At 38.9% G+C, this 21,854-nt stretch overlaps 1 protein-coding gene across 6 annotated transcripts in view; it reads right to left on the minus strand.

Moving 5' to 3' along the window:
- Positions 1-21,854, minus strand: part of tmcc2 (transmembrane and coiled-coil domain family 2) — a 127,867-nt gene that overhangs the window by 61,486 nt on the left and 44,527 nt on the right. Inside the window, exon 1 of one of the 6 annotated variants that reach the window (XM_069941995.1) lies at positions 3,936-4,136. The exons of the other annotated variants lie outside the window; for them this stretch is intronic. Coding sequence (XP_069798096.1) covers positions 3,936-4,067 — 132 coding nt within the window. The 5' untranslated portion in view covers positions 4,068-4,136. Of the gene's footprint in view, positions 1-3,935; positions 4,137-21,854 lie in introns of those variants that run through there. 6 annotated transcript variants of the gene reach the window in all.

The raw sequence follows: 21,854 nt of genomic DNA on the forward strand, positions 1-21,854 counted from the left end.
CAAGTCTTCATTCAGGACACTAGATCCAACTCCTGGCTCCACACAAAGATTTCCTTTTGGTCCTGGAGAGGACCTATTCTTTTCCATCAATGAACGCCATTGACTTTTTTTTTGGTAATTTTTCTTCTTGATCCATTAAATTACATTGCAGTACAAAACACACAGGCCATGGATAGGAGGAACTAGACTTTTACAAATACAGGGATACAACAAAATGACGAACTGATAATTCTGGCTGGCAAATGTGGAAGAATGGAAACAATGAATTGTGAATCTGCCCAGCACTAGCAAACTCAGTCCATCATTCATCGTTTCTGCATGAACTTGTGCAGTACCATAATTAACTGGAAATCATGCAAACTTGCCATCAGAGTGAGCTTGAATCATTCATAATATGATAGAGAATGCACTACCAAGCACACAGTAAACTGTCAATCTCAGTGCAAACTAGCAGTGTCGTGTAAATTTACAATGTGATACCAAATCAAAACTAAGAATGAGCATTATTGTTCAGGTCGCCGCGTTGCACAAACTCAAAATGAGGAATCTTTTGTTTCAATTTATCCACACAGTATAGAGTACTCACAAATGTTCCCAGCAAAGAATTAAGGAGAAAAATTCGTCTGTCTGCTGATGTCTCCATCTGCACATCCCATGTGTCGCTAAAATCCAAAAGGATCAAGTCAAAACCTGTATTGCCATTCTCAATGTCACAAAGTGGGAAGCTCTCAAATAGAGGCATTCCTTCTGCCAGTAGCAGTCAAGGAAATTAAAAGATATTGATTTTCTCAAAGCAATAGCACAACAGCTGATGGAAACTGGTTCATGCTGATTTAAATTGGGCCATTTTTACAGCGTCTGAGACAGACAGTCTAAATGCAGCAGTCTTTTTAAAATTTTAAATACACAAAAGGCAACATTTCCAGTATATACAGACAGTCTACATTAATTTAATCTCATGATGATTAAAACAGTGGCCAAGCTGAAATACATGCTCAAATAAAAATAACTACATTGAAGCATGTGTAAACTTACTGTGATTTCAGGAATGATGTGTGGTGCTGCATAGCATTGCTTTTTATAGAAAGGGTGAGAATTAAAAAGCTGATATGTGAATTGTGACATTTGCCCATTTATATTTGAGTTTATCAGACAACAATTTTTGACCAAGTCATTAAATGTGAGGAGCATAAACAAGATCATGTCGATGAAAGTAAACTAAAAAATTCTGCAGATGCTGTACACAAACATGCTCGACTGTTTTTTTTGCCCATGGATGCTGCGTGAATTTTTCCAGCATTTGTGTACTGAACGTGTATATATTACACACGATGATACAAGTCCCATCCACCATAATCATAGGTAACATGCACAAATTGTCCAAACAAAAGCCAGAGAAATTGAAAGCAACATCAATTCGCATACTTCACCATTATCGACTATGATCACTCCGTTAAGCCCATAGAGATGAGTGGGACATAGTAAATCTTTTGAGCCCAAGTGTGGCAGAAACTTAAACAGATGGGAAAAATTCTGTATTTTTTTTCTCCATTATCACAATAGCATTGTCCCAAGTCATTCTGAAGAACAAAACACCAATGCCAAAACCTTCATATTCCACATTTGTATAAATTTATAGCTTTCAATGCTCAATTCCAAATTATCACCAGAACCAAGAAAATTACCATTCACAAAAACCTTCAGGCATATGGCCATTTCATGATTTACTCTTGATGTGCATTGATTTGGTCAAATTATCTATTCTTTTAACTTAATTCCAAGTTTTTAAAAAATTGTCATGTAATAAAACAGAAAATGTGATATCACACAAAATTTCCTTTGGTCTATTATAAGGCAGACAAAGATTCAGTATCAGCAGAAATTTCCCAGCACCCTTTACACAGAGAGAAAGAGAAGTACAACAGTTGCCCCCACATCTGAGAGTCACTGAGTGTCCATGGCTTCGCCTCCAGTGCTCCCGCAGCCTCAACAGCCACACAGACTCCTGTCCAAACCATCAGCGAACCGAGCTCCAGATACACATCTCTGATGTGAACAGGAAGCCTCCAGCACCCTTAGCACCATCTCACATCTCCATTCCAATACTTGTTACCCCTTCAGCCTGAGAGCCCCATGTTGGTCTGCTGCCATCGTCACCATCCTGTGGCTTGTCTCCTCTGCTTCTACTAAAATGGGGAGTAGTCTCGCTCTTTTCTGGTGCTCTGTGCCAATCCTCTGCTTCTTTAAGTTACTGAAGAATGTGACAATGTTTCTTGTTTGATTGGCAATTAGATTTTTTTAAATAAACCAAAACTATGGTTAACTATCTGACAGAGGCAGGTTCTCTACTTAACAGCACATAAGTTTATCTTGATATCTATACTCATTCAGCAATGCAGTTGGAACTGTGAAAACAGATTCATTTTTAATTACCAATGTAAAGCAGATAGTCTGAGCAAGATTGATCTTACTGCAGTGTTATATTCACACTTTACAGAGTCCAGTATCTACTAGAATGTCTTGTATTACCCATTACTTTCCAAAACAAAAAAAAATGTATTAGTATAATATTCAACTCAAAAGGATACTTCACTGCTTTGTCTTGACACACCATCCTGAATACAAGTGGCAAGTTCAAACGTCCCTTTAAGGTTCACGATTTAAAAGTTTTCTTTTTCTTCACCAACTTTCTCTCTAACACTTTCACGCAAAAGCAACAAGGAAATTGGACTCCACTGCAAAGAAATCAGGTCTCCACACTGCGCCTCACACCATCTGCCATGTTCTTGACTTCTGGACACCACACTTTCTCATATTTTATGCTTGCAATCTTACAAACTTGCAACATGATCCAACCAAGCCAAAAGCGACTGTCAGTCAAAGGGCCAGCTGAAGTCAGCTTCTGAATCAAATCAGGCAAAGACATCATGGTGTTCTTTTCTCTATCAGTGCAATTAGACAATTGTTGAGTCAGGTAGAGTTTCAATTATGCCCTAACTGTGTCATACCTGCTCAGTCAGTCAGGCAGGCAGACACTGAAATGGATTGAGGAAGAATTCCCCATGTAAGCAAGACCATTAAAGGGCTCATCATGGATCGATCTTCCTCCGACTCCCGCCCCCACCACTACTCTACAACTGTTTTCAAATGCAAAGCACATTTGTTGCTTTCACTCTGCTAAAATTACACAGTCTTGACACTGCTTGGGCACTTAACATGATTGCAGTTGGAGGTGGAGGGGCTGATTTAGTGGGTGGGGAATGAAAGATGAAACAGCAGTTTGTGTGAGGTAACGTGCAGGCTGGATGCCAATTTGGCCAAACATTCAGGAAGCATTACCTGCTGCATCAAAAATAAAAGTAGCGTAAACCACAAATTGCACTAGTGTAGGCCATTCAACTCCATTAATTCAGCACAGAAGTTTAAATTTATTATTTGACTACATACACAACCAGACAAAATAGTGTTTATCCGGCACAAAATGATCACTTATATACATAAACATAAAAAAAAACAAGTTAAATATGTATACTTATTTCCTATTTCCAGTATTTAGGATACTCAAGCCATCTTGTGATTTAGGCTTTTAGAGCATTATTTTTGGCTACTGGAAACAATAATTATAGCTCACCAGTACAAGAGATTCATGATTTGGGAATTTAATACATTTTAATAAATAATCACATTCCAGAACAGAAACACCCACATTCAAAGAAAGCTGAGAAGCAGTCCCTGGATTCTGATGGCCTTCACTTCTGTGAATTGTAGGCCCCAGCTTCAACTAATGACTACTGGTAGATACGATGACTACATGATGACAGCAAGATGCACCATGATTAAAGAACAAATAGTTAATGCAGCCCAATCTTTTCATAATACTCAATTTAAGTGGTTCTGAAGTATTCACTTGACCCTCGGTTCAATGGAATACGTACGTGAAATTCAACTCGGCTCTCTATATAAGTCCCCAAAAGATATTGCTTTCCGGTGTGTATCTGCCTGCCTGAGTGGGTGACGGGGTTTGGCTCCTCATCCCGTTGGTTGGGCAGAGTGATGTGCAGACCCATCTCGAAGAGGAATGCTGATCCCAAACAGACCAACTGGAAAATGCTATAAACAGTCCGCAGGTCAGGAAGTTATCTATTGTGAGAGAACCAGAGTTAACATTTCAGATGATTGAAATTATATCAGATCGGGATCAGCTGGATTTTATGGCAGGTAACAGTTCCGAGAGATACAAGACATTACAGATGTTGGAATTTAGAATAAAAATCAAACTGCTGGAAGAATTCAGTGAGTCAGGTGAAGAGAGTTCAATATATTGATTAAAGATTGAATGACCCAGAATAAAAATATCTCTCTATAAATCCAACAACAAGAAAAAACTAAGATGTTCATAAGGACATTGAATAAGTATCAAAAAAGGGAGAGAAGGAGAGGATTGTTGGCAAGGAGAAAAAAGTGAAAGGAGGAGAAGATCATAAACATCAATAAAATTGAACTGAGCTGAACGATTATTTAAAATTGAGGATATTCCATAATCATTGTTTCCAGAAGCTAAAATAATGCTGTCAAAGCCTAAATCACACAATGGCTTGAGTATCATAAATGTTGGGAAAAGGAAATAATTATTTATACATATTTAATTTATATTATATGTTTATGTATTTGTGTGATCATTATTTGCCAGAGAAACACTATTTCATCTGGTTGTGTACGCACAGTCAGATAATAATAAACTTCGACTAAAACAGGAAGTGCTGTGTAAATGCACAATAGATAGGAAAAGATTAGCATTTTTGGTCAATGATTTTTAATGTTAAAGACATACAACAACAAGAGAAAGAGGACTATTAAAACAAAATCTACCATGAGAGTACAAAAACTGTGGCTGTGAAAACGAGATCTGGAAATTTCTAATCACAGACAAGAGGACTAAAACCATTTTATGGGAACAAAAATGGAAATGGTGAAAGCAAAACTTGATCCTGGGCATTTTTTGGAAACAACCTGAGATCCCATTTCTGTATTCACTTCTCCCTTACATTTACACAATTTATTATCTCCTTGGGGAAATCTCCTAATTCATGGTCTTCATCAAATGAGGAACAATGAGAACTTCATTTCAGAGTTGTACAGGTAACACATCACCTTCAAGAACACAATTCAGTCCAAAATTATTAACAGTAGCAGTGTTTTTAAAAAAAAAAACAGTTCAGGTTGACTTTATGAGAATCAGCTTCACTGAAATTGTCGCAGAGCAACAGATGCTTTTTTGTTTTAAACTGGTGCCACCTCAAATAAATCTAACAGCAGTGATTCTTCACCAAGAAATGTACTGTGAAAGTGATTTTAAACTTGATAAGTGTATATATTTATAATTTTTTCCACTGCAAGATATTTTAGAAATAGAACCAAATGTTCAGTTCAAAGATACTGTAACACTTGAGAACAGTTCACTGAATTAGTGCTTAATTTATCAACCAAGTTCCTATTCCATCATGTTGAGTAAATCAAACACTCCTCAAAGTGATATTCTGTGCAATGAAGGTCTAAATCAATGGTTCTCAACCTTTTTCTTTCCACTCACATTCCACTTTAAGTATTCCCTATGCCACGAGTGCTCTGTGATTAGAAAGGGATTGCTTAAGGGGGTATGTGGGTGGGAAGAAAACCACTGCTTTAATTGTACCTAACTGACTAGTTATGTGCATGGTTTCAGAACTCCAAAGGAAATGGGCCAATGACAGTTTTTCCTCAAGCTCAATATTTCAGTAACAATTGGGTCGAGAGCAGTGGTTCTCAACCTTCCCTTCCCACTCACGTCCCACCTGAAGCCATCCCTTACTCAACACAGAGTACCGATGGCATGGGGATGACTGACAGTGGGATGTGAGTGGGAAGGAAAAGGTTGAGGACCACTGATTTTGGCATTTCTGTGAAAATATTGTGCAAATGCTTCAGCCTCGTCTTTAGCACAAGTCATGCTGGACAGAGCCATCATTCAGAATGGGGATATACATGCAGCACCTTACGGTTTCTGCTCAATTGTTCATCGCCATTCATGCTGAATGTAGGAGTGCACAATCTCCAACTGGTTAAATGATCAAAAGACTGTTTTGCTCAACTAATCATTGCTGTTCAACATGCAAGCCGTCACATGTTGCAACTTCATTCAATCAGGTTTGAGCGCATAGGGGTGCTGTTCCCAGCATGTACTTTTGCATTTTTAAAAATTGGATCAAGTTCCCTGGTTTTACAACAGTGGTAAAGTGAATGATCAACCAAATTGTAAACCTCACCTAAGAAGGATATCAAGGACTTGTTCGGTTGCTTTAAGACTGGCTATTATGAAGTGCTTCAAGAGGCTGATTTTGCAGCCCATTAAAACCAGTCTCCCACCACCTTCAATCCACACCAGTTTGCTTACAGGGCTAATAGGTCTACTGTGGATGCTACTGCCACAGTTCTTCACTTAACATTGACCCACTTTGAACAATAAGGATGCTATGCAAGGTTAGTTTTTATAGACTTTAGTTCTGTTTTTAAGACTTTTATTCCAGGTTGGTAAACGCACTGACTTAGAATTTTTCCAAATGGATTTGTCTATGGATCAAGGACTTTTTAAGCAAACTATTCTCAGACTGTAAAAATATGCACTCATTATTCTCCAACTCTCACACTTAGCACTGGTTCCCCATGGGGCTGTGCCTAGAGCCCAACATTGTTTTCTCTTTATACCCAAGACAGTATCTCCGAATATTCCTCTAATACCATCATACCTGACTGTGGTTGGGCTCAGTCAGCCTATAGGGACAAAGTCCACCAACTGTCAGTGTGATGCTCAGAAGATCATCTGGAATTGAATTCCTTGAAGATGAAAAAGCTCGTAATGGATTTCAGGAGGAAAAAGTCCCAGCTCCATTTATATTCATGAGTACTCTGTGGAAAGGGTTACGACTTTTAAGTTTCTGGGAGCGCATTTGGTCGAAGATCATTCTTGGACTATTAATACCACAGCTATAGTCAAAGCGGCCCATCAATGACTTCATTTCCTGAGAATCCTTAGGAAAATTAAGCTAAGGGAGAAGTTATTGATGTACATCTATCACTGCTCTATTGAAAGCCTGCTGGCTTACTGCATTCCTGTGTGGTTTGCCAGCTGTACAACAGCAGATAAGAGGGATCTTCAAAGGTTTATCAATATGGCCCAGAAGATCATTGGGCATTCCTAGTCCCCTTTGGAGGATATATTTCGATCTCACTGTATCGGGAAGGCAGCTAATATCCTTAAGGATTCTATTCACCTGGGCTCTCATCTGTGCAACCTATTGCCCTCAGGTAGACGATATAAATCATTGACAAACAGACTCAAGAGCAGTTTCTATCCCAGAGCCATTCGAGAATTAAACTCTGCCAATTAGTGTATTTGTATTTTGCATTGTTCTAATGCTGCTTGTATTATATTCTATGGTATGTGGAATTTATGAGTACCACAGTTGCATTTAATTTCATTATGTTTTCTTACACGACAATACAGCACTTCGTTAAGAGGCAGCACTTATCAGGGTGAATTCCAAGTGCAACAATAGCAGCACAAAACACAAGAGCAGAATTCCCAACCCAAATTTTGCGTGATCTCTGCCAGTTTTTTCTCTGACCTTGGAATCATGCAAAATCCAGCACCACACCGTAGCCAGCAATTTGTCAACAGCATTCAGCCACAAAGTGCACAAGATTCAAATTCATGTCGCAATCTGGAAACTCTGCAGCATTTATACAGAGAGAACTCAGTAAAACCCAGACCAATATGCACAATTTCTTTGCAAATGAGTAACAAATTGCATATCCTGTTGCATGCCACGAGAGGTCGCTTTAGGCAAGAAAATGTACTCTCCTGCCGGTGATTGGAAAAGACACTAAGACATCTTGAAGCAGATTCAGACTCAGGTGACCCCTGCTTTACTTCTTCAGAGAGAGGATGGGGGGGGGGGGGGGGGGGAGGGAGCTTAAGCTCCGATAAAACACCATCTGCGCACGCATCAGGGCATGTGAGTTGGAACAAAGTGTTCATTGATTTTCCACATAAATTCCATGGAATGAATTTTAATGATCTTTACTTTTATACACAAGTACAATGTATATAAGCACTGAAAGAATTAGTTGCTTCAACCAAACTGATGCTGTTTGTCAAAGAAACAAGTGTACAATAAATCACCCCAGTGTGAAGAGGACACAAAAGATTTTAAAAAATGATTCACAGTTGGTGCAAGAAGTTCAGTAAAATGCATTAGTGCAGATGGACATTTGTGGTTTCAGTCATTTAATGTTGGGATAGCAAGGGGAGGTTCAAGAGTCTGACTATTGGAAAAATAACTGTCCTTTGTGAGAAATGCTGGACTTTATGCTTCTGTATCTTCTTTCCAAAGGGGTGGCATGGTCAGTGTAGCAGTTAGCGCAAACCTATCACAGCGCCGGCGACACGGACTTGAATCCTGTGCTGTTCTCCCAGTGTCTGCATGGGTTTTCCCTGGCTGCTCCGTTTTCTTCCCACCTTCCAAAAATATACTGGGTTGTAGGTTAATTTGGCTGTAATTGGATGGTATGGGTTTAAGTGGCCAGAATCGGCTTTTATTGTGCTGTAAATAAAATGTAAAATGGTTGTGACCAGGGTGTTCCTTATGATATTAGCTGCCATCTTGAGGCAGCACCTCATATAACTTGTCTCCAATGAATGGGAGGTCAGAACCAATGATGAATTTGAATTGGTTTGCAATTTTCTGCAGCCTTGTGTATTCCTGGGCATTCGAATTTCCAAACCAGGACTTGATGCAACTTTCTTCAATGAACCAACTGAGGTTTGAAAGAATATTCAACAACATGAAAGTTGAGGTGCTGATGGGCCTTTTCATTCAGTTGCCTTGATGTGGTAGCTCCAAGAGAGGTCCTCCAATATTGAGGTGGACTCCCAATAACGTGAAGGTACTAATCCATCAATGCAGACAGATGCATGGTCCTTCAACCGCCCCATCACAAAATACATTTAAAGCTGAATGTCTATTTTTTTGTCTTGTTATTTGCTGCCAGTAAGGGCAAATTTCCATTACCTGAATTGCTAAATCACAGGTCATCCACAAGCCACAACAAACTGCTCCAATGCCATTGACAGATCATTGAATGCCTATTTAAGGTTTACGTTGACAATTTCATATTTCCTGTTCATACACTGAATTTTGCCACCCCTTCAAGCAAACTCTCTTTTTAAAAAGTATTTCCAAGGATCAACCTCAGCCAATTTTACCATGCTGACAATTTTAGCTTGTGTCAATTCAGATAAAGTTACGTCACAGCATCTATATTGCTGACTTCATTATTTTAGCAGAGCCTAAAACAGGCAGGAATAACCCCACATATTTGATATTTGAAAGGAGACTGTGGAAATAATTTTTGGACTTATTGGACATTCTGAATGGCATTGCACATTGCTTTCTTGTAGTAATTGTTAATGACAAAGTTACACATTATTTTAAAGTTTCAGTAATTGCTTCAATTTTTGTAACTAGCATAAAGGTGATTAAAATTGCGACCAGCATCATTCAGAATCTGACTCAAGGGCCATTTTGATCTTCAAGAGTCAGCAGATGTCCTTGCAGAGAGAGTCTGAGAATATGTGCCTTTCCCCATTCCCTGGAGAACAGCAGGAGCACGTGGTCACTGGCATCCTGATAACGTACACTGTACAAACTTCTGATCTGTCGACTTCTGTGATCACAGTTCTCAACTGGTAATGAAAGCAAATCCCAGAAAATACTCTCTCCCAAAAGCATTCTCACCTGTCATAGTCTCCAACTCTTCAGTCTCTCACCCTGCACCCAACATCAGTGAGGAAATCAATTTTTTTTTGGAAATCCCAATGTCCAGTTTCACATTTCAACTTCTCTTCACTCCTGACTAGCTTGCCCAGAAATATTAAGGCCACCCTTGCCTGAAAGCATCCATGCAAGGAAATCAAACATTTTTACACATTCGATATTCTCAATGCTGCACAAGTAATCTTCGGCCTTACTTCGAATTAGTTGGAGAAAACACAAAGTCATTTGACTTGTTCTTTTAAAAAGTCAAAACAGCAATTGAATTTACATACTAGGTAATATAATAAATTAAAAGGGGAATCGAGGGCATTCTTAAATTTATTAACAATATATTCAGGTTTTACCAATGTCACAGCAATGGTACTAAATTATAGAATTATAGGGCTGTCTACGTAATTACAGAATCCATTGTTTCGAATTTTATTAGGATTAATGTCATGGTTTGGCCCCAGTAAAGTCACCATCCGGTTTCTATTCTTGTCTGAAGTTCTTGGATATTTCAAGATTTAAATTTTGGCACAAGCAAATTTGGAATTTTGTTTCTTGGCTCACAGCATCAGGCAGATTTATTGTCCTGAACACAATCCCAACTAAATGCTGATTATTCATTACAGGTTGATATCAGCTAATTAAAATTCTAAATTTTAAAATTTAGACTTGCAGTAGAGTAACAGGTCCTTCCAAGCCCATAAGCCTGTGCCCCACAAATATACCAATCAATCTACAACTCCCGTACATTTCGAATGGTGGGAGAAAACTGAGCACCCAGAGGAAACCCATGCAGATAACAGGGAGAATGTACAAACTCCTTACAGATTCAAACATCAGTTGGCGGCGCTGTAATCTTTGGCTTGGCTTCGCAGACGAAGATTTATGGAGGGGTAATGTCCAACGTCAGCTGCAGGCTCTTTTGTGGCTGACAAGTCCGATGCGGGACAGGCAGACACGGTTGCAGCGGCTGCAGGGGAAAATTGTTTGGTTGGGGTTGGGTGTTGGGTTTTTCCTCCTTTGTCTTTTGTCAGTGAGGTGGGCTCTGCGGTCTTCTTCAAAGGAGGTTGCTGCCCGCTGAACTGTGAGGCGCCAAGATGCACGGTTTGAGGCGAGATCAGCCCACTGGTGGTGGTCAATGTGGCAGGCACCAAGAGATTTCTTTAGGCAGTCCTTGTACTTCTTTGGTGCACCTCTGTCACGGTGGCCAGTGGAGAGCTCGCCATATAACACGATCTTGGGAAGGCGATGGTCCTCCATTCTGGAGACGTGACCCACCCAGCGCAGCTGGATCTTCAGCAGCGTGGACTCGATGCTGTCGACCTCTGCCATCTCGAGCACTTCGACGTTAGGGATGAAAGCGCTCCAATGGATGTTGAGGATGGAGCAGAGACAACGCTGGTGGAAGCGTTCTAGGAGCCGTAGGTGATGCTGGTAGAGGACCCATGATTCGGAGCCAAACAGGAGTGTGGGTATGACAACGGCTCTGTATACGCTAATCTTTGTGAGGTTTTTCAGTTGGTTGTTTTTCCAGACTCTTTTGTGTAGTCTTCCAAAGGCTCTATTTGCCTTGGCGAGTCTGTTGTCTATCTCGTTGTGTGGTGCTGTAATAGCTTTATGCTAACTGTGCTGCCCTCTGTCCCAATCTGATCCTTTTCACATTTCACATTCATTTTTAACCGATTCATAGTGATTTTTCTCCACAACGAACTCAAACTGAGGTAGCTGTTGATTATTCATACATGTGTGAAATTCACAGAATTTCTATAGATCTTTTCACCTGAAATCTATGAACAATGATCAGATTTTGTCCAGCATTTCAATATTCCTGAATACACTTGGTGGTAATAAGCTACAAATTTCCTGGAAAGATTTGCCCTCCAACCACAGGCAAAAGATCATTTATTCTGTTTTTTCTCCCCCTTTATAAAAGTAATTAATACAAAAGATATTCAGTTTGCACAGAAATTAACAATTCAACTTGAATATTTCAAAAGGAGGGAAGTGCAGTCAAGAAACAGCAATAAACTTGCCTTAAATTTCAGTGCAACTTCAAAATCCTTAAACAAGTTTTTTGAGAAACATACCTGTATACAAACAAAACATCAAATGTACAAAACATCAAATGACTTGGAAACCATTTTTTCTGTATTCACCAACAGGAACCCATTTAGTTCCCCTCTAGTTCCTCAGAACAGAGGGCTTATTGTTAAACCTACATATCTGAAAAAACAAAAAGCTAATAGGCTCAGCAATCTAAGAATAAGAAGAACAAATGCCCGGCAATAACCTCTGCATTTGGGATTGTGCAATTTAACAGCAAAGGGAAAAGAGGACTTTAAGTCTCAGTTGTAAAGTTTGCTCAGGCAGAAGTACAGAGTGAACCTTCAGTTTTTAATTTTTCTAAGTGCACCGAGTTCTAAGTTGATGACACCCAGCAATTTGCATTTATTTTAAGTTATGGGTACATATCAATGCTCCTGTGAGAACCATTTCTTCATGTTTATACACCATCCTGAGCCTTTCATGAACACAAAGGAAACCAAAGCAAGATTTCCATGGCTCTATTAAATGAAAGTTCATATTTGGAAGTCATTTAGTCTGCAAGTATGCCAATAACAACACTATGCATGATTGGATTACAGAGTTAGAAGCAAGCAGTATAGTTAAAATTAAGAATAAACCAGTACAGCCAAGTCCACACTTAATGACCAATAGCACCATTACAGAGCTTGCAGCTGCTGTCTTCAATATTTCTCCATAGATTACCGGAAACCCAGGCAAATTTCTAGAGAGGGGTGGTGGAAAGTGGGTAGACCAGCTGCATCATGGTCTGGTATGGGAACACCCATACCCAGAGTGTAAGGCCCTCAAAAAGGTAGTGGACACAGCCCAGGACATCACAGGCAAAACTCTCTCCACTATTGAGAACATCAACAGGGAACGCTGCAATCATCAAAGACCCATAACACCCAGGACGTGCTTTGTTCTCACTGCTGCCATCAGTAAAGAGGTGCAAGTGCCACAAGACTCACACCACCAGGTTCAGGAACAGTTGCTTCCCCTCCATTATCAGACTCCTCAACAACCAACTCAAGCAGAGACTCAATTAAGGACTCTTACATGTGCACTTCATTGATTTTCTTTTTTTATTCTGTTTTGCACAGCTTGTTTACATTCATTATCTGTTTACAGTTCCTTGTTTTCATATATATGCTGTGCAGTTTACCAATAAGTGGTAATTCTGTCACACTGGAAGGAAAAAAAAAATCTCAGGGTTGTATGTGATGTCATGTAGGTACTCTGACAATAAATCTGAAATTATGCCAAATCAGCAAATCGATGGAAGTTTTAACTTAAAACACCTTAATTTCAGGATTACATCACAATGAATTATTCAACCATCTTGTACCTGTTACTAAACCTCAAAGATAGTGAACAATCTCTGGCTGTGAGGTAGGCTTATGAAGGTAATAACTTCACTTGCTCTTTACAGTCGTACCTCCTTCAATCATAACTAACAAATTGAAGGGAATGATTGCATTAAAAATAGAAAATTGTAAAAAGCTTAAAAAGATTGTTTCACTTTTGCATTTTTAAGACAGTTGCAGTGCACCTCCATAGTGAGAAGAGATCTGTCAGCTTCAGTTTGTAATTTTTGGTTCTGTATCAGAAGGGATGAAAATGTATCCTGAACTAGACATTCAAGTTCATTATCAAAGATTTTTCGGTGCACGTCATCACTTTAAGGAAGTGTTATCCTGTGGTCAAATTACCTGCATAACCTTTTGGCTGACTCTTAAGTTCAAACAGTTCCTCCTTCGTCAAATTCATACAGAATTCTGGCTGAGCCAGCATGGAAAAGGTAAACCTGCGCAAATGCTGGTAAAGTTCACGTGAAACAAAGCCACACTTTGTCTGGTATCCAGGGTTTATTCCTGATTTGAGCTGATGAAAATATGATTATGCAACCCACAAAAATGAGTTCAAATTAAGATGTAGAGAAACATGGTCAATAGACAGTCCCATTCCAAAGATGGCATTAAATTAAATTTTAGAGACTCAGCACAGTAACAGATCCATCCGGCCCATAAGCCTGCGCTGCCCATATACATCCACATGACCAATGAACCTATGTCTTTGGAATGTGAGAGTAAATCACAGCACCCGAAAGAAATCTATGTACACCCAGGGAGAACGTACGATCTCCATACAAATTTAACCAGGGTTGTTGGTGATGTAATAGCGTTGTGCTAGGCACTTCACTAAAAATGTCCTGTAAAGTGTCCATGTATTGACACCGACAAGGTTGGATTTGTTGGTGAGACATTCAATTGCTGAAGAAACAGTCAGCACTCACTCACTCACAGTACTAGAACCAGGGGTGTCCACTTAGCAATGACCAAGAGAACTGTCAGAACCTGCAAAGTAGAGTTCAACGAAGAACAGTAATGTGGGGAAAAGAGAATCATGGGAAAACAGAAGTGGGTAGGTACAGAGAGTACCAAAAAGTCAGATGCAAATTAAGAAACTGTATTACTGAGATTGAATTGAATGTCCCCATTAAAATATTTCAACCAGATATTAATTTCAGTGCCTTGTGGATTATCGAAAAGCTCTGCAGAGAAGCACACTGCTGAATGATTAAACAATGCTTACAAAATGGTCTGACTCAGTTAGTTTTACTGCTCTCAGTGTCCAATTCTGACATTAGATCCTTTTGACAAGCAGTATTCACTTAGACTAATCAACAACTCCTTCTCAAGTGTATCCGTGCCAGAAGCAGACTGCCACAGGGACGTCCTCATCATCTCTGAACCAAGCCAATTAAAAAGGGTTGTTTGCAGTCTTGTACACAACTATATCATTATTTATCTGGGTTTTTTTTAATTTATACAGACAGCACGGTACAGATCATTTTGGCCCAGGAGTCCATGCTGCTCAATTTAGACCCAATTAACCTACATTGCCAGTATGCTTCGAACAATGGATGGAAACAGGAGCCCACGGGGAAAACCCACGCAGACACGGGGAGAACGTACAAACTCCTGACAGACAGTGCTGGATTCGAACCCCAGTCCATACCACTTGCACTGTAAAGGCGTTGCACTAACCACTACACCCACCGTGGGGCCTCTATCTGGGAACTGTATAATTTTCAGCTTAACACTAAATGCTACTGCATCACAGAAAAGTGGCATTTTAACCATCAACAAATGTATCAGGCCATATAGTCGAAACAAACTATTGAGATTGCAAGTAAAGCAGCAAAAAAAAAAAAAGCTCTAACAATGAACCTATTATTTGGTGAAATTCAAAAAATTCCGTCCAACTATACTGCACCCGTTTCTCCACACCCTTCAACTCGTGGCGCGTGTTCCAAACACTCGAGTTGTCTTTTGGACCGTAATGCAAAAAAAAATTAAGTTATTACAAACCAAATCAATTGACACATGTAATTATCTTGATTCTCACATACTCCGTAAAGAACACGAAAAAAACTCAAATGTGATCACTCTCAAGGAACTATCTCCATCCTTAAATATGGAGCTGAAAATATGAAGTCGACATTAATATGGACCAAAATTCAGAGGTTTAAGATTTTATGTAAATACTTAGCAACAACCCCAGGTACTCGACATTTTGTGTTTTTCAGTGAGACATCAGGGAGGTGCTTCCTCTTTCCAACTCACATATTTTGTTACACATTATTCTTTGTCAAATCATTTCCTATCACTTACTTCCATCAAGATGACAAGAACTGGCACCGTGATCATTCAGATCCATCAATTTTGGCAAGATATTTCAGTGCGATTCACCCAGTGGACAAGTCCCAGAGTTGAAATTCAGTGTCAGATAAAAGAAATAAAACTCTGTTCATTCATACTCTGAACTGAATGAAGTTTATTGATTATATACACAAGTACAACGTAAACATAAAAGTTTCGCTGCAGTTCTCAGGTATATAAAGCAAACGACATATATGTAATAAAACAAGCACACGCATGGAATAGATTTGGGGCAAATTACAAATTATAGTACAAGTCTGATTATCCAAAATCCTCAGTGATCCAAAACAAAATTGAAGCTGGAATGACATCATTTCACCCCTGAAAATATATGGATAAATGAGGATATCAGAAATCCTCAGTTATCCAAAATTTTTCAGAGACAAACTGACATTGCAGGTTGAAAAAAGTTTGGAAAAACCTCAGCAGAATTGAGTTTTTGGTGTTATTTTGTTCAAATTGGGTTTTTTTCTTGGTGAGAATTAAACTTTATTTTAATGCTTTAAAAGCCTTCCCTTGTTGTTTGTTGTTTTTTAGACACTGTTACAAGTGATTTGTGCTGCTACTGGGCTGTTTTTAAAACATGACCAATTATCCGAAAATATTGTTTATCTGAACCGATCATTTCGGATAATAAGAGTTATTCTGCAGTTCTAAAATCAGCAATAAACACAACTGGCTCGTCATTGACCTAAATCTCCAGACTGTGTTTAATACCCAAGCTGCAACACATTGTTGCAGACAACTGAGCTTAATACACATCCTGCATTCACCTTACCGAATTTCTGAAAACGCCAAGATTTCTCAATCTACCTGCCTTTTAACGCTTTTCAGTTTAACTGCGCTTTTTGTCATTTCATCCACCTCCCAACAAGAATTTCATATTTATTCTCGCTTGATGTGACACGATACTAGAAATGAAATTGGCACCGAGAGAATTGGTGATTTTTTTTCATTAGTATGTGCAAGACATTGAAATAACTAATGAGCCATCTGCTTACATAAACAATGGTAAAATTCCATAAAAGAAAACAATAAAATCCCTGGTATCTGGAATTCAAGCAACCAGCAGCCTCAAGCAATTGGCAAAGAAAACAAATTTTAAAAATTAAAATAAATAAGAATAAAATAATAGGTAAAAATACACAAGTTTAAAATTGTGGAAGTAAATGTTCTCTGAAGTAACACAAACTTTGGTGAAGATAGGAGCAAATATTCAGCCTTGGTTTTGCATTGCTCATGGCAGTTGTTTGAATAAAGTTCTATTTGAATAAAATGGCATTGTCCAGAATGAAGAGCTGTTGGGGTGACTTCTTATCCTTGCTTAGAAATTGTCTCATTCTTCCTTCCCAAGTGAATATTAATCAATTACCAATTGGGAAGAGCAACATGTAGCAGAGCAAAGAACTCAACAGGGAAGATACAATTTCTCTTAGATGCCAAGAATTGGTGTTGGGGACCAGAATTTTTCATTTGTTTAGATAATTGTATATGAAATTACATACCCATACTTGCCAAAGATGAGTAACAATGACAGAAGTTTGAAGAAAGCACTGAATTATAGAGATAATAATACTGTACATTAATCTAAAAACAAACTGTGGTAAAAGGTTTTAACGTCCAAAAAATGTAAATGTAATGTTCTTTAAATCTTAAAAGAACAGAGCATCACATTTTAAATGGTATTTAAAGCACTAAAAAAATTTAAAATATATTCATTTAAAAAAAAATTGAGGTTCAGGTTTATTGATCAAAGTGTCTTGAATGCATACAGAAAGGGCGGGACCTTGACAGCACCAGTGATCGGGGTTCGAATCACATGCTGTCTGTAAGGAGTTTAGTATGTTCTCCTCATGTCTGCATGGGTTTCCTCCCACTCACTGCTCAAAATGTAGCAGGAGTGTAGATTAATGGGGTAGTATGGACTTGCGGGCCATGCTGTATGTCTAAATTTGTTTAAATAAATTATTAAAGTGGCTAGCAAGATGCTGGTCTGTATCTTGAGGATTGAAATACAAAAGGAATTGGACATGTGGTGCAGCTGAACAGAATCTGGTCAAGTCCTATCTGGAGCACAGTGACCAGCTGAAGCCACCTCATCTTCAGAAGGATACAATGACCTTGCAAAGAGGCCAAGAAAATTTTGAGAAGAATGGCTAGACCTCAAGAATTAATTAAGCCACATTTCCTGGCAGAACACAAGTGAGTGTCAATGAGTGGGATATTGGTGAGGAGGACAGCAGCATCAGAGACACTTTACACTATTTTACCAACAATTTCAAGTTTTGAACTATTTTGAGTCCATTGAACCTCATAAAATCCATTCCCACGCCGCCCCACCCGGATCAGCAATTGGACAACAGGTGGATGTGCCCTCAACTATAATAGCTTTATCAACAACTGCCTGGTATTCAAATAAACCGATTCATTGTATATACAACAACTTGGCAGTTTTCCACATTTGTCACGCAAACACAAATGCTTCCACTAAAGTTCAGCTGAAGCACGGCAAGTCCTTCTACACAAGAACCAGAATGCTGTCAGGATCTTAAGACTTAGTTATATCTCATGCACTTAAAGATATTTCATAACATTACATGGAGTTAAGAGAATTGAATTACATTTTAAGAACATAAGAAATAGAAGCAGGAGTAGGCCATCCGGCCCATCGAACCTGCTCCACCATTCAATAAGATCATGGCTGATCTGATCATTGACTCAACTCCACCCACCTGCCTTTTCCCCATATCCCTTCATTCCTTTTTTATGTAAAAATCTAACCGAACCTTAAATATATTTAATGAAGTCATCTCAACTGCTTCCCTGAGTAGAGAATTCCACAGATTCACTACTCTCTGGGAAAAAGTTTTTCTCTGGACTGCCTCCAAGGCCAGTATATCCTTCCTCGAGTTTGGAGACCAGAACTGTGCATGGTAATCAAGTTGCAGCATAACCTCCCTGCTCTTGAATTCAATTCCCCTAGCGATGAAGGCCAACATTCCAATTGCTTTCTCAATAATCTGTTGTCCCTGCAACCCAATCTTTTGCGATTTATGCACAAGCCCTCCCAAGTCCTTCTGCACTACAGCATGCTGCAGTTTTAACCATTTAAATAATAATCTGCTCTTCTATATTCCCTACCAAAGTGAATGACCTCACATTTACTAACATTGTACTCCACCTGCCAGACCTTTGTCCACTCACTTAACTTTATCCTTCTGCAGCCTCTCCACATTTTCAGTACAATTTGCTTTTGGTTCTGCATTGGTGAAAACCTAAGGTGGAACCAGAGCTGGGTTATCAACTTGGCACTTCCAGCTGCAGATGATTGCAAATGCATCAGTTTCATCTTTTAGCACCCTTCAGCAAATGATGCTTTGATAATGAAGGCAGACATTTTCACTTCACCTCTGAAATGCCAAACTTAAGATTTTGTACATGGCCCTGACAGGATTTGAAAAGAATAATATTGCCGAAAGTCAAACTGAGCATCAAATTAAAGTAGGCAGTGATTGTAGTTTTGAAAATCACTTTGATAGGAGCAGAACAATATTTCCTCCCAAAAAGCCAGTGATTGCTCACAATAAGACTTTACAACATTTGCTGAAACCAAAAGACACACATCTCTGCCAAGCTAAAATTGAGAGACAGGAATTATTATTAATAGAATCACCCTTGAAAAATTGTCTTGAAAACAATGTTTGAATTGCATGATCTCATTCTAAGTTTTCAGTCCAAGAAAAAGAGCCTCATTGCAATTCCTCAAACATTTGTCACGAAAAATAATTGCAATGAAACTTCAAAAGACAGTTAAACAAAGCAATTCTTAAAAATTAAGTGACTCATCATAATGTAAAGCTGTGTTGATAAAGTGCTGAATAGCCTTGCAAAAAACAATTAACAGATCACAATTCCGTTAATTCTCTCAATCTCTACCAATCGTCTTCCACCCAATCCACATGAACTTGGGTTCACTTGTTTTTTGGTGCTCAACAGAAAACTTAAAACCTATTGCTTTCCATGCTGCCTGACCCGCTGAACACCTCCAGCATTTTGTGTGTTGCTCCAGTTTTCCAGGATCTGCAGTCTGTTAATTCTTACTCCAAGAATGCAATACCTCATGTTCTACAGATCCTAACATGCAAAATTCAAACTGCTGTTGCATTCCCAATGGATACTCAAACTGAACGGAACAACAGCTAACCTCAAATTATATTGTTGAAAATTTTTCTGCCAGGATATACATACACCAATTGCTTGGCGTTGACTTAACTAGTTACCTATCGCGGATATGAGATATTACTCATATCTCCTAATTTATCAGGAAGGCACAACAGTCCAACAGGAAGTGAGAAGGCTGAATGACCAAAGGAACTGCTCACACTAACCATCTAAGACTCTCATTCATGGAACATTATTGATTTATTTGTAGAGAGAAATACTAGTCCTGGTGATGTATTGTCTGTCTGTATGTGTCTTACGTCTGGTTGTATCTCTATGTGTTTTGCATCGAGGATCGGAAACGCAGTCCGGTCAGTTATACTTGCACAGATGATACTTGACTTGACAAGAAGCCAGAATTACAATATCCCGCATTATACTCAAAATAAACAGGATTCAGATCAATTTCCATTCATGAAAGGACACATGCACAATGCACACTATAATGAATTTGGCTAACTAAACATGAATCAGCATGTGCAGTTATGAGATGAAGGCAAAAAGAAATTCGATGGTGGCCTACTCAGCATCACAAATCAAAATTAGTTTTCAAACCTACATTTGTCAAAGAAAAACAGCACAATTGTGCATCTCTCCAAAAAAGTGCATTCACTGCTAAGTTGCAATTTGCAGGCACTGAAGATGTACAACATGTTTAGTGACCATCAGGGCCGCAACATTTATTTTATCCCTTCATTTCTGAATAGGGTGAAACATATGCCACAACTCGGATGAGTTTTTCTACCTCAATAGTGGTCATATCAGCACTTTCTAAAACACAAAATCTCTCCAAGATCATTATCCAGGCTCTATTCTGGTATGAATATTCCGACTAGTTTTAAGAAACTGTTAAGCCAACTAAACAGCAGAAAACCTTGGGGGTGGGGGGAGGCAAAACTACAAAATAAAGTTAAAGCATCATAAACAAAAAGCTAAAATCGTGAAGGAGACCAAAAACATAGAAGGGATAATAGAGAGAAGGAAGTGGTTCACTGCATCAATTTCTTGGACAGGGAAAAGAAAATCTGTAGTCAGATTCAGTCATGATCTCTTGAAAAGTTGGCTGCTGAACAAGTACTTGATTGAGGGTTTTTCCTTCCATTCCAAATGGTATACTGGGGATCGCAGCGTGAAAAGAAAACATGAAAAGCAAAATGCTAGAAAAGCAACAATGACATTGTGCAAAGAAAGTCAGATCTTTATTAGAAATGAAGCTGTGACTTCACCCTGTCAAAAGCATGCATTCAAAATTACCATCAGGACAGGGTAATTAATAATCAAAAACGGATGCATGGTAAAAAAGCACAGTGTATTCAATGAGTAAAAGAAATAATTTTGCGATAGTCTGTGTGTACTTTAAAATAGGGCATAGCAGTAGCTGCACAAAGTGCTTGAGGAATTCAAAGCCAGAAACGTTTGAATGAATGGACAAATTAATGTAAAATGCATTTTCAACGTATTTTCACTCATCTGAAGTGCATAATTGAATGCAAAATACACACAATATGTTGTCACTCCTCTCCAGTGCAGTGACAAATACAGTCAGAAATTTGTCTTCAAAGAGCACCAAAATCACTTATTACCCTAATACCCCAAAGTGATAATTAACATTTTTGAAAATGTACTAAACAAATATCTTAATTAGATAATAACAGAAAATCTTAAGCAGCGAATAAGTTGCTTCACTTGAAAGGTCCGTTAGGGGCCCCAGACCATGGTGAGGGAGGGTGGGGGAGAAGTGTTGCATCTCCTGCGACCACAGGGGGTAGGCGTAATAGATGGGTAGGGAGGAGTGCACGAGGGAATCACGGAGAGAGCAGACCCTATGGAAAGGCGAGAGGGGAGGAGAAGGAAAAATGTGTCTGCTGGTGTGATCCTGTAGTAAGTGCTGGAAATTCCAGCGGATAATATGTTGGATACAGAGACTGGTGAGGATGAAGGGGATTCTAGGTTTGTTCCATCTGGGGGCAGAGGGGGCCAAGGT

This window comes from Narcine bancroftii, chromosome 5 (genome assembly GCF_036971445.1).
Source record: "Narcine bancroftii isolate sNarBan1 chromosome 5, sNarBan1.hap1, whole genome shotgun sequence".
NCBI classification, from domain to species: domain Eukaryota; kingdom Metazoa; phylum Chordata; class Chondrichthyes; order Torpediniformes; family Narcinidae; genus Narcine; species Narcine bancroftii.